The sequence below is a fragment of the Colossoma macropomum genome, unplaced genomic scaffold (genome assembly GCF_904425465.1).
Source record: "Colossoma macropomum unplaced genomic scaffold, Colossoma_macropomum, whole genome shotgun sequence".
NCBI classification, from domain to species: Eukaryota; Metazoa; Chordata; class Actinopteri; order Characiformes; family Serrasalmidae; genus Colossoma; species Colossoma macropomum.
The window spans coordinates 17,479,718-17,494,349 of record NW_023494799.1 but is presented as its reverse complement, the minus strand read 5'-3'; the positions used below and the strand labels follow the sequence as shown (position 1 = coordinate 17,494,349).

At 36.3% G+C, this 14,632-nt stretch overlaps 1 protein-coding gene across 3 annotated transcripts; it reads left to right on the top strand.

Annotated features, from left to right (window-relative positions):
* Nucleotides 1–196: 196 nt before the first annotated feature.
* LOC118818798 (glutathione hydrolase-like YwrD proenzyme) lies at nt 197–13,076 on the top strand. Of its 3 annotated transcripts, none has more exons than XM_036586245.1 (12): nt 197–345; nt 956–1,068; nt 1,264–1,417; nt 1,551–1,704; nt 3,423–3,629; nt 4,832–4,984; nt 5,155–5,242; nt 6,728–6,899; nt 7,794–7,950; nt 8,262–8,432; nt 11,136–11,220; nt 12,262–12,411. In XM_036586245.1, exons 1-12 carry the CDS (start codon nt 335–337, stop codon nt 12,273–12,275), a joined length of 1,479 nt encoding a protein of 492 aa, XP_036442138.1. In that variant the 5' UTR covers nt 197–334; the 3' UTR covers nt 12,276–12,411. The 3 variants fall into 3 exon arrangements, with proteins under 3 accessions (XP_036442138.1, XP_036442139.1, XP_036442137.1); XM_036586246.1 differs by lacking the exon at nt 12,262–12,411 and adding an exon at nt 11,966–12,007; XM_036586244.1 differs by having other exon boundaries at nt 198–345; nt 12,257–13,076.
* The last annotated feature ends 1,556 nt before the right edge of the window (nt 13,077–14,632 follow it).

Genomic DNA, 14,632 nt, shown 5'->3' with positions numbered 1-14,632 from the left:
TCAATCCATCAGGAAAACACAAAATACCATTAGTAGCTACTGGATACAGCCAGAAGCCAATGGAAACGTTTAATGGTTTCTATGATTTTTTTTTTAGCAGGGCTGTTGGTTTAGAACGTAGATCAAGTCAACACAACACCCATGTTGTTTGAACAAGCAGTGTGGTCAATATGTATTTGTGTGGTGGCTCTGCTGAAACAGATTTCTGTAGGCTCAGAATACAATATTCTATTTAGTCACAGCTTATGAACGACATAGCCGGCTTAGACTGTAGCAGTTACATTCCTTTATTACGCTATTGTGCAAGTAGACTTTGTACTTTGCAGGAACTAAAATGAGTGCAAGGTAAGACGTGGATCAGGCTAATAATTCCCATATTAAATCTTAATTTTTGCCTGTTCACTTAATCTCGACTGGTGTCACAGGCAATATATTTGACAACAATGCTATTTTTCATTACATTCTGAACGAAACTGTTGTTACATTTAATAAACAGCCTTGCTAATAGAGGAGCCTGCTAGCCTTACTGAATCGAACACCGATAACATCGATTCAGGACGTGTTTGTTGAAGGAGCAGGTTTGCGCAGGGTGGTGTTCAAATACAAATGGCAGGGCTTTCTACGCCAGCCAGTTATAACTATATTTATTTACTATTGCTGTATTTAAACAGAAGTACTCCTCACATCAGCCACTGTAAACATGTCTGTTATATCACTGTATGGGTGCCTCAGTGTCCGTTACATAACACCGATTTCTTCGATTAAGACTCCTTGGCATGGTGTAACAACCAAAAAGTGCCCCACGTTATATCCCTACTTTGAAAGTCAGTTTATTGGTCTGTTTTTAACATTATCCAGTACCTAACAGCGGCTGAGCTGAGTGTTCCATACTGTAATGGAATGGCAGGCCTGTTGTAAACAAATAACTTGAAGTTACAGGACTTTTTTTTTGAAGCAAACAAATGAAAATGAAAGACCGTCTGGTGTTCTCCTCTCACCGATCACCAGTCATCTGCCTAAATGGCTGCGTTGCCTCCAGTCAGCCTCTTGCATCTAACATTGGACTAGGTGAGCTCTCGACATATCTGTGAATGTTGTCATATGGTGTGGCACTGATTATGTTAGATTCAGAAGGAGACCTTAGAGGGGCTCTGCTTAAGAGGGTCCCGTCAGAGCTCTCAGGGACATCTAGCCATTAGGTGTACTAAGAGCTAGAATCTTAAGAAGTGGTCTGGCCTGCTAAAATAACTCTCTCCATCACAGACATTCTAAAGAGAGGCGGCAACGCTGCCGATGCTGCTGTGGCCGTGGCAGCTGCCTTGAATGTGACAGAACCTGTGAGCACAGGCCTCGGTGGAGATGCTTTCTGCCTCTTCTATGATGCTGTCACTAGACAGGTGCGAGGACTTAATGGAAGGTGAGACAAAGAGTACAGTGACAAATAATCAGGTTTGTGAAAAGGAGTTCTAGTAGGCACCTCTACCTCTAATACACATGGTTGTTTAAAATTACTTTTGTGCTCTTAATATGGTTACTTTTGTGTGTGTCAGTGGCAGGAGCCCCACAGCTCAAACCCTGGAGCTGATGGAGCAGTATGGCTTCAGTCAAAGTAACCCCACTCCCACCTTCCATGCACTCAATGTCACGGTACCTGGAGCAGCGGCATGTTGGTGTGACACGGTGGCATTATTTGGTAGTAAAAAGGTACTCCATCCATAAAATTCAGTCAAAATACTAACATGTTTGAAGAACTTGCCCATCGTATTATAATATTGTATTATAGTGTATTAGGAGAAGTTGATGATACATAGTCTACTATCGCACTGCATGACCACTCCAGTATCTCTATTTGGAGTGAAGAGTTTTTTCTTGCGCTTTTATTAAAAACTGTATAATAACAATTGTGTGACAATAGTCAGTAAGTCAGATGTAGTCTGGGGGCCAGGGGCATAGCCAGATCATTTACAGTGGTGTGGCCAGGTTAGACTCATGGTTGTAGGTTATTATTATCATTTGGTTTTTCAGATTTTTAAAAACTGATTTTATTCCTGTTTTTGATAAGGTTCGGTGCAAAATGTTGTTAGTTTTTGTTCCTTGTATCATTTCTGCTGCTAAATACTGTGTAATTGGTTAATATCTTCAGTTAATGTGATCCACATAGTGCATGATGTATAACAAAACACAAAAAAACTATGCTTTTTAGTGCTTTTAACTGTTTTCCTGTAACTTTTGTTGACAATATGCCTCTTGGCAACTCACAGTATATACAGTACAGTATAGTACTGTAAATTCTAATATCTATCATAGACTACTGTATAATGTAGAGTGAATATTGCTAAAGTGAGACACTTTCACTTTGTTCATCACTTTTTAGCATGATCTCCGTGTCTAACATGATACATTTTTAAAAAGCTTAAAATCTCTCTTACACTATTCAGAAGCAAAACTCAAGAAATACAAAACACAGACAGGATAATCCTGTGCTGAAATATTAAATTTTCAAGCCAGAACTGTCCAGTTTGCTTTAAGGTTCTTGGAAAAAAAAAACAATCAGCTTATATGTTTCAGAAAAATTTAACACAATAAAGCCTCTGAATCTCCTTGTGATGGGTTGGTGAACCTCTACTGACCAGGATGTACTATTGATTAAATCAATAATTAAATTGTAATTATTATTGTTGATGTATGAGTAAATAATGAACACAACAAAACAGTTTTCACACATAAGCCTCCTGAGTAGCTGTCCCCCAGTATGTTATTAGTCATGTGTGACAGAGGGAAAACGGCTTACAATGAAGATATAGAGGCTCAAGCTGATAAGAGTCCCAGTTTTCCCCTTTGTCCTGCCCTACTAATATTCTGCCTAATAAAATATCATTCTGGAAATGGAAATTATAGAGTGTCCCTAAAAAATACAGTATATTGCTGGAAACTGTATTACAGTTATTGTTACAGTGCAGTTTTGTGCAATTGATCTGTATGATGTTCATCTTAGTTGGCAATGTTCAATCTTAACTAACTCGGGATCGCCCCACCCATGTGTCAGTGCTAAAAAGGAATGTCTACTATTTGAAATACCCCAGTGCTTCACAACACAATGAGTTTTAAATACAGCTCCTAGCGAAACAACAAATGGCCCCCACACCCATGCGCTTAATTTTAGGCATATGCACAACAGCAGAAGGTTGAATTTCCAGGGCTGCTAGTGTGAGTCAGGGTTTCCGTGTCTTCTTCAATGGAAGAGTTCCAATTTATTTTTATGGATTTCTTCTACTCATAATTTTGCCTGTTTGCATGTACACACTGTGCACTTTAACCTCTCATCACTCAGTATGTAGCTATTTAATGTGTTCTTTTGGTATTTCATGTGCTCGAATCTGAAAACGTTTCTAATTGCATGCTATGCTTTATGAACTTGGTAGCTGTCTCTAGCTGACCTCCTGCAGCCGGCTATAGATCTGGCTCAGAGGGGGTTCCCTGTGGCCGAAATTACAGCATACCATTGGGCCAGGGGTACTGAAACCCTGAGAGCAGCTGGGAGGGAGCTGGGTGCAGATTTACTCATTAACAACCAGCCGCCCAAACACGGGCAAGTCATGACCAATCCCAACCTCGCATGTACCCTTCAGGTATGCACAATCAATCAGTTCAAATTTTAAATTTTGTATTATCAGTTATCAAATGATATGTTGAAAGTATGTTGCATTTTACAAAGTTCTTGAAAACTGTTACACATAAGTTTGGCATCAATGTTTTCAAGATATATAAAACCTGTCTGGCTGCAGATAAATGTAGAAAATTCTACATGCTTCTCCTGTGCAATTTCATAGCTTTTAAATAATACTTGAAAAGAGATGATCAAATCTTGATAGAAATTGCTGTAAATGAATAATTACAGAATGTAATACACAGTACATCATCAGGTTTGTAAGTTTTAAATTTATAAGATTTAAGGCTACATAGTATACGTTATTATTTTCTAAAAAATAACACAAATGATTAATATTACAAATAATTCCAAACATTTTGAATAGTAATTAATATACTTAATTACATTATTAATTACATAGTAATATGATAAATTACATTTACCTGTACATTTCCATTCTGTCTCAACAAAAAAATGCTTTTACTGTTTGTTCTATTTTCAAAAACAATACAAACATGTCAAAACTTACAAACATAAATGTGGTATTGACTGAAAGTTGAGAATCTCCTCTTTTGACAGAATTTTGAAAGAATTCTTTGAAAATACAACATACTTTTGTTACTGGTGGTGATAACTGTGAGCTAAACCACTCCTCTGTACAGTATTGTCTCTGTTTATTTAACCTTACTGAAAATAGCTCATTTTAGCACGTTTACCACGTTTTCAACTGACAAGTTATTCATTTCCACTTATCAGAGGACAGTTCAATGTCCACCATGGAAAAATGTGTTCAGAAGAATGCACAATCAAACCCCACCTAAGATTATATCATCGATCAATACTACTCAGATACTTTGGATTAACTTTAAGAACTGCCAACAAACAGGGATGCCCCTTCCGGTCTATAAAAGCCTGATCTAGAGAAAAAAAAATATTGAAATCCAATTTATCAAACAAAATTCAGTCCTTTTAAAAAGAACTCCAATCTTTTTAATGAGCTAGATATTTCGCATTTGAAAGTATTTGTAGATCGTCAAGGTTAGTGAACTGTATTAATTATTAATTATTATTACTAGACCTTTTCTTATTGTTCTCAATGACATATAGTATTTGACATACACCCCATGTGCTTTTTATGGTAGCTGTCGTATCGTGTTGTGTGTGTATTCTGTGTATGTTAAGGAGCTTGCCCTGCAGGGCAAAGCAGGCTTCTATGAGGGGAGAATTGCTGAGGCGGTGGTTGACATTGTGAGAGAAAACGGTGGTGTGCTGAGCTTGGATGACATGAAGAACCACGTCACTGCTGAGATCACACCACTTTACACTGATTATAAAGTAGGTGAGAGAGAAAAAGAGGCAGAGAGAGCAATCTGCTCTGACTGTACTATTTTCCTACTGCAGCCCAGCCCTTTTATTAGCCCACTCTGTTATCAGTTATACACACGCTGAACAGCAAGCAAAGCATAGTGATTTTGAATAATGGCCCTCATGTATTCTTCCCACAGACAGTGCGACTTTGGGAGGTCCCGCCAAACAGTCAGGGAATGGCAGCTCTCATTGCCCTTAATATCCTTGAAAATTTGCCCATCAAAGGTACGAAGTGTGTTCTAAAATGAGTATTCAGCCTTTTAATTCCATGTGGAAAAACATTTCATTGTGGAATGTAGACTGCTTTCACCTCATTTGACCCTTTTTGTATATTTGCAAAATTTAAGAAGCACTTTAAAATTTCCCTTAAAAGTGAAAATATACACTGAAAAAGGGTACTGTTCTGTGTTCCTTAAATGAGTTTAAAGGTTAATGGCATTTTTTCCCAAGGACAAAGTAAATATTTTTACCTTTTCATTACTTATCTGTATTTAAAGTCAGGACAGGTTGTGTGGAGTCAATGCAATAAAAAAAAATCCAGCAGAATATGGTACAATTCTGTTCTCTAACTAAAGGTACTGAAAACATGAGAGTACCTCCGCAGTAACAGTTAAGTACTATATTTTTTATTCTGAGAATGTATTTTGTTGTTCAACTGATAATTGTTATAAACAACAAATTGTGTCTTTAATAGATGCAACACATTTTCTGTTAAGAATCTTTGTGAACCTGAAATCATAACCTTTTTATTCTGCACTGGGTTGTGTCCACAAGTGAAACACAGTGTCAGGGAGAGTCTCTTAGCTAGCGGAGCATTTTTACTCAATTATAAGTAGGGGTGACAGGAGAGGGGAGTGAAACATGATATTGTTGGCTTATATTATTTTTCCCTCCCTGCAGGTACATGGTGATGTAGTCAAACAAAGGTGTTCTCAAAGGCGTGCAAAAGTCACTATATTTTGGTTAAAAATTATGAGAAAACCAAATTTTTGTCTTTCAAATATATGATGAATTGTAGAGGGGAGGGATTAATTGATTCTTAGTTGCATCTCATTTCTCTCATGAAAGATTTTGAATTGATTCAAAAAGCCTCATTATTAGATTTCATATAGGTTCTGTGAGATGTACTGTATAAAATGTTTGACACAAAGAACGTAAAGATCTAATAAAATTAAATAAAAATTTTTTAGATTTTAGTTCAAATCTATTAGATGGTGAAACGGGCCTACAGACTTAAAAAGTGTTTAGGTTACGTTCAAATTAAACAAAGCTAACATTACTTTTTAATGCTTTTAATAGCTCATATGGAGAAAATGTTAATTTGTATGCCTTGTTTAAGACAAAATGTGTTAAAGCATATGACCATAAAGCAAAACAACAGTTTAGATGAATAACAACTATGGCCCTCATTCACCAACTGTTCTTAAGAAGAAATTTCTTCTTAAAGCCCTCTTACGTAGTTTTTACGAAGATTCTGACATTCACCAGTGTTTTCTTATTTAGGATTTGTTCTTGGGTAAGAACAACCTAAGAATGAATCTGACGTAAACTTTTCTCAAGAACAAATTTGAGAAGAGAATTAGGAAGATATTGGTGATTGAGGCCTAATGTTCTTCACGAACACTTCAAATCAATCTTTGCCGTTTTCCATTTTTCAGTGTATGCTCTTGACAACAGAATGATCTGATGACCATTTTATGTTGCCCGCAGATCTGGGTCACAACAGTCCTGACTACCTGCATGTCCTGGTTGAGGTACTGAAACTGAGCATGACTGACACCATGCACTTCAGCTCTGACCCAGACCAGGTGAAAATGCCTGTAGAGGGGCTTTTGTCCAAGGATTACGCTCAGCAGCAAGCCCAGTCCATTCAAATGGACAAGTAAGACAAGAACACATAGAATCTGCTTTATTGAGAGTATCTCTCGTTCTCTCTTTTTCCCTCTCTCTCTCCCTCTCTCTTTCTCTCTCTCTCTCTTTCTCCCTCTCTGTCTCTCCCTCTCATTCTCTGGTACCAGCTAGTGCCAGTGCTTACTTTAGATAGTATTGTTTACACATCCCCTCCCCTTTGGTCTCTCCCTCCTTTCTGTCGCCCTGCCATGACGCTGTGATAGGATGCTGAGGTGGGGATCATAAACTGCAGACTTTAGACTCTCGGTTGGCCACAGGAAATCTAAACTGACATTAGTATGGGTGTGTAGAACAGGCCATGTACTTATAACCTATGCACTAACTGAGTAAGAGATTCTATTTTACTTAATACTCTGAGCTGGCAGTCGTTTACAGGTGTAAGAAAACACAACAGCAATGAATGAATCACTTTCTATTTCAAAGACTTTTTTACATGTGTGTGTTTTCAGATTAAATAAGTGTGTTGTTTTCAAATAAAGTCTTTATCTGTGAAAAATCATTTGTAAAAGGACAGTGGAGGACAGTGTTTAAATAACTTGATATGTCTTTTGTAATATCTAAGAGTGCTGATATGCACTGTGTTATATGCTGCACCACTCATTTGGCGGTAAATGAGTCAGTTTTTTATAGAGAGAAACATTAGTTCACCAAAGAATAACAGTGAGGTCAAGTTTTCGGCAAGTTTTTTTTGCTCCCTTACATAACTTATATTGTTCCTGTGGCATTTCAGAATCACAAATTTCTCAATCACAGTTGCTGACAGTAATCCTCTTTTAAGACTTGCTTGTTTTCCTGCTTAAGAACTTGGCACTTGTAGAAGTGAATGACCCTGAATAGTTCTCATTTCTGTTCTCTCTAACCACAGAGCCAGGAGTGTGTGTGAGCATGGGATTCCCACAGGAAGTGACACGGTGTATTTCACTGTGGTGGACCGAGAGGGGAACGCCTGCTCCTTTGTCAACAGCAACTACATGGGATTTGGCACTGGCCTTGTACCCCGAAACTGTGGATTTTCACTGCAAGTGGGTCTTGCATGGTGACACTACTTGTGTTGTGTTCAGATTATGTCTTGGTCTGGGGACAGTGTTTGAACTTGTGACTCGAGACTTGATATGTCTTTTGTAATATTTGACAATACCAATATGCTCTGTGTCTTATGCTGCACCACTCATGTGCAGTAAATGAGTCAGTTTTTTTATAGGGAGAAACATTAGTTCAACAAAGAATAACAGTGAGGTCATTTACCCCACAGTAAGATTTATAGTCCAATGTCAAGTGCATTGTTATTGTTCACTCTGTTCTTTCTTTCTTTCTTTCTTTCTTTGCCTAGTAGAACAGAGGTGCTAATTTCTCTCTGGACCCTGGTCATGTGAACTGTGTAGGTCCTAAGAAAAGGCCCTACCACACTATAATCCCAGCCATGCTTACTGAGGCTTCCTCTGGCCTCCTTCTCTGTTCCTTTGGGGTAATGGGAGGCTTCATGCAGCCTCAGGGTCATGTGCAGGTAAGCTACCTTAGCATAGACACATTCAACCATTATGAAGAATGAATTTTAGGATGACTGTGTCTTAATCATAAGGTTAAGCTTAGAGTTGAACTGAGCAGTTTTTCCAAAGAAACTGGAGTATGGAACCATTAGAATTCTCAAAAATGAGTAGTTCTCCTTGTGTTAGACCTGTCTGTTCATTGTGATATTAAAATTAGCTGTTTGTAAAGGTTTGCCATGAAAATTTTTGTTTTTAATTATTTATCTCGACAGTAAGTGAATTTGTACCTGTAAAACACAGTATAACACTTAAATAGAAATAACCGTAGTTAAGTGTAAGATCAAGTGAATCACAAGATTGGCTCCTGATCCTTGGTGCACTCCAGCCATTGCATGGATTTATTAAGTTCCATCACCAGCACACCTGATTTAACATTATGAATATTGATAAACTGAAGCAGGTATTTGATTGTAACTGTAAATACTGGACTTTTGGAAGTGTTTAAGCTAACACACTGGCAGACATAAAATCACAATGTGTTATTTATTTATATTCTTTTAATATTAACATTTTGTTTACACTGTCCAGATAAATAACTTTACATATAATTTTATATAAATGACTTTTGCACAGTACTGTAAATATTCCTCACACTATTTTCTGGAATCCACATTTCATTCATCATTCTTTCTCCATTCCAATATGCACCAGTGATTTGAATGGCACAGGTGTCAGATGCCAGATAAATGGCAGATGTATTAACGAAGATATTTTACAATCCTGTGCATTTGCTCTGTGACAATTTATTTTTACTTCTGACGCCATTACTGGTTAGCCAAGGATTTCACCGTGAGACTGGCTTCCCTTTGCCCTGTGACGGGTGATCCTACCTTATTTCTTTCAAAGGCTCAGGAGCAATGACTCATTTAGAATGCTTCCCCAGTTTTCAGTTTCTGGAATAGACTCAGCCAAAGGTTATTTTCTTTGTAATACAAATTTTTCTAGACCATTCTACTGAAATAGTTCAAACTGTGGTCCCAGTTAATTACTTTTTTAAAAGTAATTAAGTTTTCAGACCTTAGATATTTACAAAGATTACAAAGGCATTAGTCAAGATTTTAATAAGCTGAATATATACAAAATTATCATTTATAGGGTAGACACAGCTGTCCCAAACCCTAACTCCTAAATTTCAACTTGTGAAAATAATACTTAGTTAAAAAAAAAAATTATTACATTTTTTTGATTACTTTCAAAGTGAATTTGAAAGATTTAGATTTATCATGAGTTCACCTTTTAAATAAAAACCTGTCCTGTGTTTTAATGATGCTATAGAAACACAAAGTGTTTTAGTTAGCCTTTTTTGGCCACACCCCTGCATTTTAGAGCGGGAAGTGAGTCTGCATCCCTGTCCCTCATGGCCACATGGTGAGCAGTTAGATCTCATTGTTTTGAAGTAAATATGTCCCAAAGTCTGAAAGTCAGTGTGTAACATTTCACTACTGTACATATATTTTCTGCAGGTAAAATATGTTTTAATAATAAATTATGATTTTATGCGTGTGCAACTGTTTGAAGCTGTGTTTGCTGGTCATGTACTGGCTACCGTTTTTGACTTACAGTCTAAATTAACTGAAATTGTCACTACCAAAATAGTCACTACCAAAACATTTTTGTAAAGTTTTGGTAGTGTTATGATTGTTTTGTTAGTGACCAAATGGAATGTTAAATTATTTGTTGATATAAACATAATTAAGGTTTAGGGTCATTCTAAGCAAAAAGATTTAAAAAGTCAGTCTAAAGAATAAAGTCAGTTAGAAGTTCTAAATGTGTTTTGAACACTGACTTTGAACCAATTTGGTATCCACCTACACTCTCAGTATGAAAAGGTACTAAACTGTTACAGGGGTGGTACCCTCATGTTGCTGGGGTGGTACCCCTCAAGCGTACATTTTTAGTATCTTTAGTTAGGGGACATTATTGTAAGAAATTTCTCTTGGAATTATTTGTTTAAAAGTGACTCCATGCACTCTATCCTTCTATTTAAAAATAGTAGTTAAGTATATGCTTGTTTACCCTGAAAGTGAATGTACTGTACAAAGTAAAAGTCATTTAAAGTACACAATTGGGTCTTAAGGGCAGTTTAAAATTTACATTGTTTGTAATATGGAGGAATAAAATGTACCTGTACAGCAGTTTTCTGATTGTGTATACTCACTCACAATGTTAAAAGGGTGAGTGAGTGAGCATGAAAAAACCCCTTGTCTCACAAATCAGCCCTTTTGCTGTGTTTAAAATATCTCACCAATTTAACATACATTGCTAACTCAAACCCAAACCTGTTCAGCAGTTAATGCTACTAGTGAAGAAGGCAGCAGGCCTCCCAGCTTGGTTCATTATATGAGTGAGCCTGGTTTTTGGATCTGTAGTCTACTACAAAACTACTTTTTACTCCACAGCTTCTAGATTTAGGCCGTGGTAATATAGACAGCTGGAAAACTGAGTGAAGCTGTATTTATGAGTTCATTATACTTTAATATTATTATTAGAACATTCTGTGGTTAATTTATGTTACAACAGAGTTTTGGTGTCAGTGCAGATAACGTCTACGAAAGCAGTGTCAGGTTGAATGTGTGTAGCAAACGATGGCTAAAATGATCATTAAATTAAATGACTACTTATGATTAAAAGATAAGATAAAATGAATATTCCCTGTTCAGGTATTGCTCAATATGTTGGAGTTTGGCATGAATCCTCAGGTTGCACTTGATGCCCCACGTGTGTTTGTACAGCTTGACCAGGCTGGTAAGTTTCTCCATGGGGGAAGATACTGCTATTAGGCTTAAGCTCAGTGTTTCACAGACACCTCTGATCCACTTTTTACACTCCACATTTAAGGCTAATTTGTGATGGTGGTCTCGCTCTGAAAATTATAGTCTGCCAAGCAGTGTTAATACATGGACAGACCCTCCTAGTTATCTGATTCCAATGTGGAAATGTATAAATCAGACTGTTGTCTTAGTTGTTCATGACACTGAACCTGCAAAATAAACACTGTAAAAAGTGGAACGGGGCAGAAGTTGATTTGAGTATTTTTGACGTTTGGATTGATGTTACATATTGCTTTTGTTCATCTAAACTAAAATTTTGCTTCACGTTTAATTTACAGTATTCATTTGAGCTGAGTAAAACCATTTAAATTGCTTTTTACTACATGAAATTGTTTTTAGATTGAACTGACAAACCATTTTTTTGTGCAGCAAAGGGTCCTCATTTATATTAAGCATGTGTAAGAATTAGATTCTTATAATGTCGGTTATATCAGTGATCCTTATCCTAATCCTCATGAAAGTATGATGAAATAGCTTTTGGATAGTAGTCATCCATGTAGTTAAATACTTAACTCAGGCCTTATAAATTACACAATAGGAAGAACTACATATGCTGATTAGCCCAGTGTATAATGTAAGAAGTTGTAACTTAGCAATTTTGACACACCTAACAAGAAGACTGTACCTTAACTCATTGTAACAATATGTATTTGTCACAGACACTGTTTAAATATATATACATATGTGTATGTATATATATATATATATATATATATATATATATATATATAGCCCTGCGATGGACTGGCGACCTGTCCAGGGTGTATCCTGCCTTCCGCCCAATGACAGCTGGGATAGGCTCCAGCACCCCACCGCGACCCTGAAGGATAAGCGGTTTAGATGATGTATGTATGTATATATATATATATATATATATATATATATATATATATATATATATATTCATTCATGAGTAGTACACCATTTGGAAGCATTAACTCTTTGTGCAGCACAGCAGTGGCACCTTAATTTGGAGGATGGTGTGGAGCAACGAGTGGCTGAAGATCTCAAAGGTCGGGGCCATGTGGTCAACTGGCCAATAGAAGGTCATGAACGGGCACAGTTTGGACGGGGGCAAGTCATCAGTGTAGGAACGTGGTGGGACCCAACCAACGAAAAACCAGAAGGGTCAGAGAGGGTACTGTGGGCCGGGTCAGACCCTAGGGCAGATGGATGCGCTTTGGGATATTAACCGTGTTAGTGATGTGAAGAAAAGTGCCACAAGTGGACAGACATAGATCCCGTAATTTAAATTCTCCTGAAAGTTTTTCAGTTAGAGAACAGGGAGTGTGGTTTACAAGAATCTCTAATGTCTGATATCAGGGTTGATTTGTCACTCACTGTATCTTTAAATCCCAAATGCATAAAACTAAACTGCTTTTAATATAATAAAATGTTAATATTTGGTGGCATCTGTTGTGGAGAACTGTTTTGAATCTGGGCCATTGGATAATCCATTGTTAGAGTTCAGCAGACCCAGGCCAGTGCAGTTGGCTGCAACATGGCATCTCACATGCTGCTACTTAACATGGAAGCTTTTTCATGCTTTCTGGGAATGTTACCAGTCATGTGTACCAATATACACATGACTGGTTACATTCATGAGCCACTATATACTACATGTACAAACCAATAAGTGCAACAGTGTTGGATCAATCAGTATTGTCTATTCTAAGTGGGTAATGAATTATAACATTTTTTCGTATTTGATAAAATATGCATCATTGTTGAGTATTTCTAGCACTCATTAAACTGTTCCTCCCAGTTGAACCATTTGTCTTTAGTACTATTTTAAGGATGACATTTAGACTTCCTCCTTTTGGTTGTAAACAACAGCATCAGTGATTCTCTAAAAACAGTGGACATCTATTGAAGGAGATGAATGGGGAATTCATCTAAATATGTGAGGGAATGGTGGAATTATACCAGATGAATGGGGAAATTATAAGGATAAGACTTCTGTATTTTGTGTCTGCTGTTGGTCTGTGAGTGCATAATTGTTGGTACCCTTGATGAAAATGAAAAATAAAACAAACAATCCAGAGACATTTTTGACCATACTTGTGAATACTTTTGTAAAAACAGGTATAAGTTTCTGCTTACTGACATTTCTCTTTAGTTTACACCAAAACAGAATATAAGCCCAGACACAGATACATGGAGGTATCTATAAAAACATTTACATACAAACATTTGGACATAAGGTATTCACTGCTGTGTTTGGAGTTATACTGTGTGACAAAGTTCAGTTAAGTCTCAGCTTGCTGGTAGGGACAGACAGGCAGATGCAACATTAAAAAAATGTAATCATTTTCCATCTAAATTTGTAAAAATGATTCTAAGAATGTGAAAGTTGAACTATGGGAAAGGTGTTCTGCTTACAGTACATCAAATATGTAGGCCTGCCTTAGTAAGTATGTAAAAATTAAAAGTGAATATAAGTAATTGCTTAAAAGTTTTGGAGTTTTTTGACAAAATTAATTGAATAAATGAACAACTAAATAATTAATTATTATTTATTAATTAATTTATTTGTTTTATATATGAGTAATGCAGCATAATATAAGCAACATTTATAAAATTTATTTGTGATGCTACTGACAACATGACTTTAGCCTTGAAAGTCTCTTTCACCCATTTTAACAATTTTGAACTTTAATAAGATTAAGTAATGCTCTTGTTTGGTTTATTTAAACTTCATCTAATTGTCATTTAGTGCCAATGACACAATTTCCACAACTCTTTCTTTTAAAATGTATGTATTTTGTAATGAACTTAGGACCATTTCCTGAAGCAAATAATGTCATTGTTCAAATTTAGCTGGGTTGTAGTTATAGCCAAGGTAAGTTAGCTTATAAGCCTTCTTTCAATCAATAGTTATGCTCTTTTTTGATCATTAGCTAGTTAGTTTGTCCCTCTCCATGACATTACGAGTTGTTGTTTAACTAGCCAGCTTTTGTTTCATAGATGGTTAATTTACTCAACTAGTTTCATGTTAGAAATACATTTGCTTTTGCAGCCATATTAAATTGGGCATAAACAAGTGACTGGAAACAATAAGCCAGTCACAAGACAGTAATCACTAGATTCTGCCCTCCCAACATTGATGGGTTATAGGCTCAATTTCACAGTTTACTTCATTATCGCTGCTAGCGTCATTAAAATAAAAAAATTAAATAGATACATATAGACATATATATAAATAAATACATACATATTCATGTAGTTATTAATTAAAAGATAGATTTTGCTTTACGTTTTTGTTTATATTATTTTATATTTATATTTTTTAAGGTCCTCTTAATTATTTAGTGACTTGTTTTATT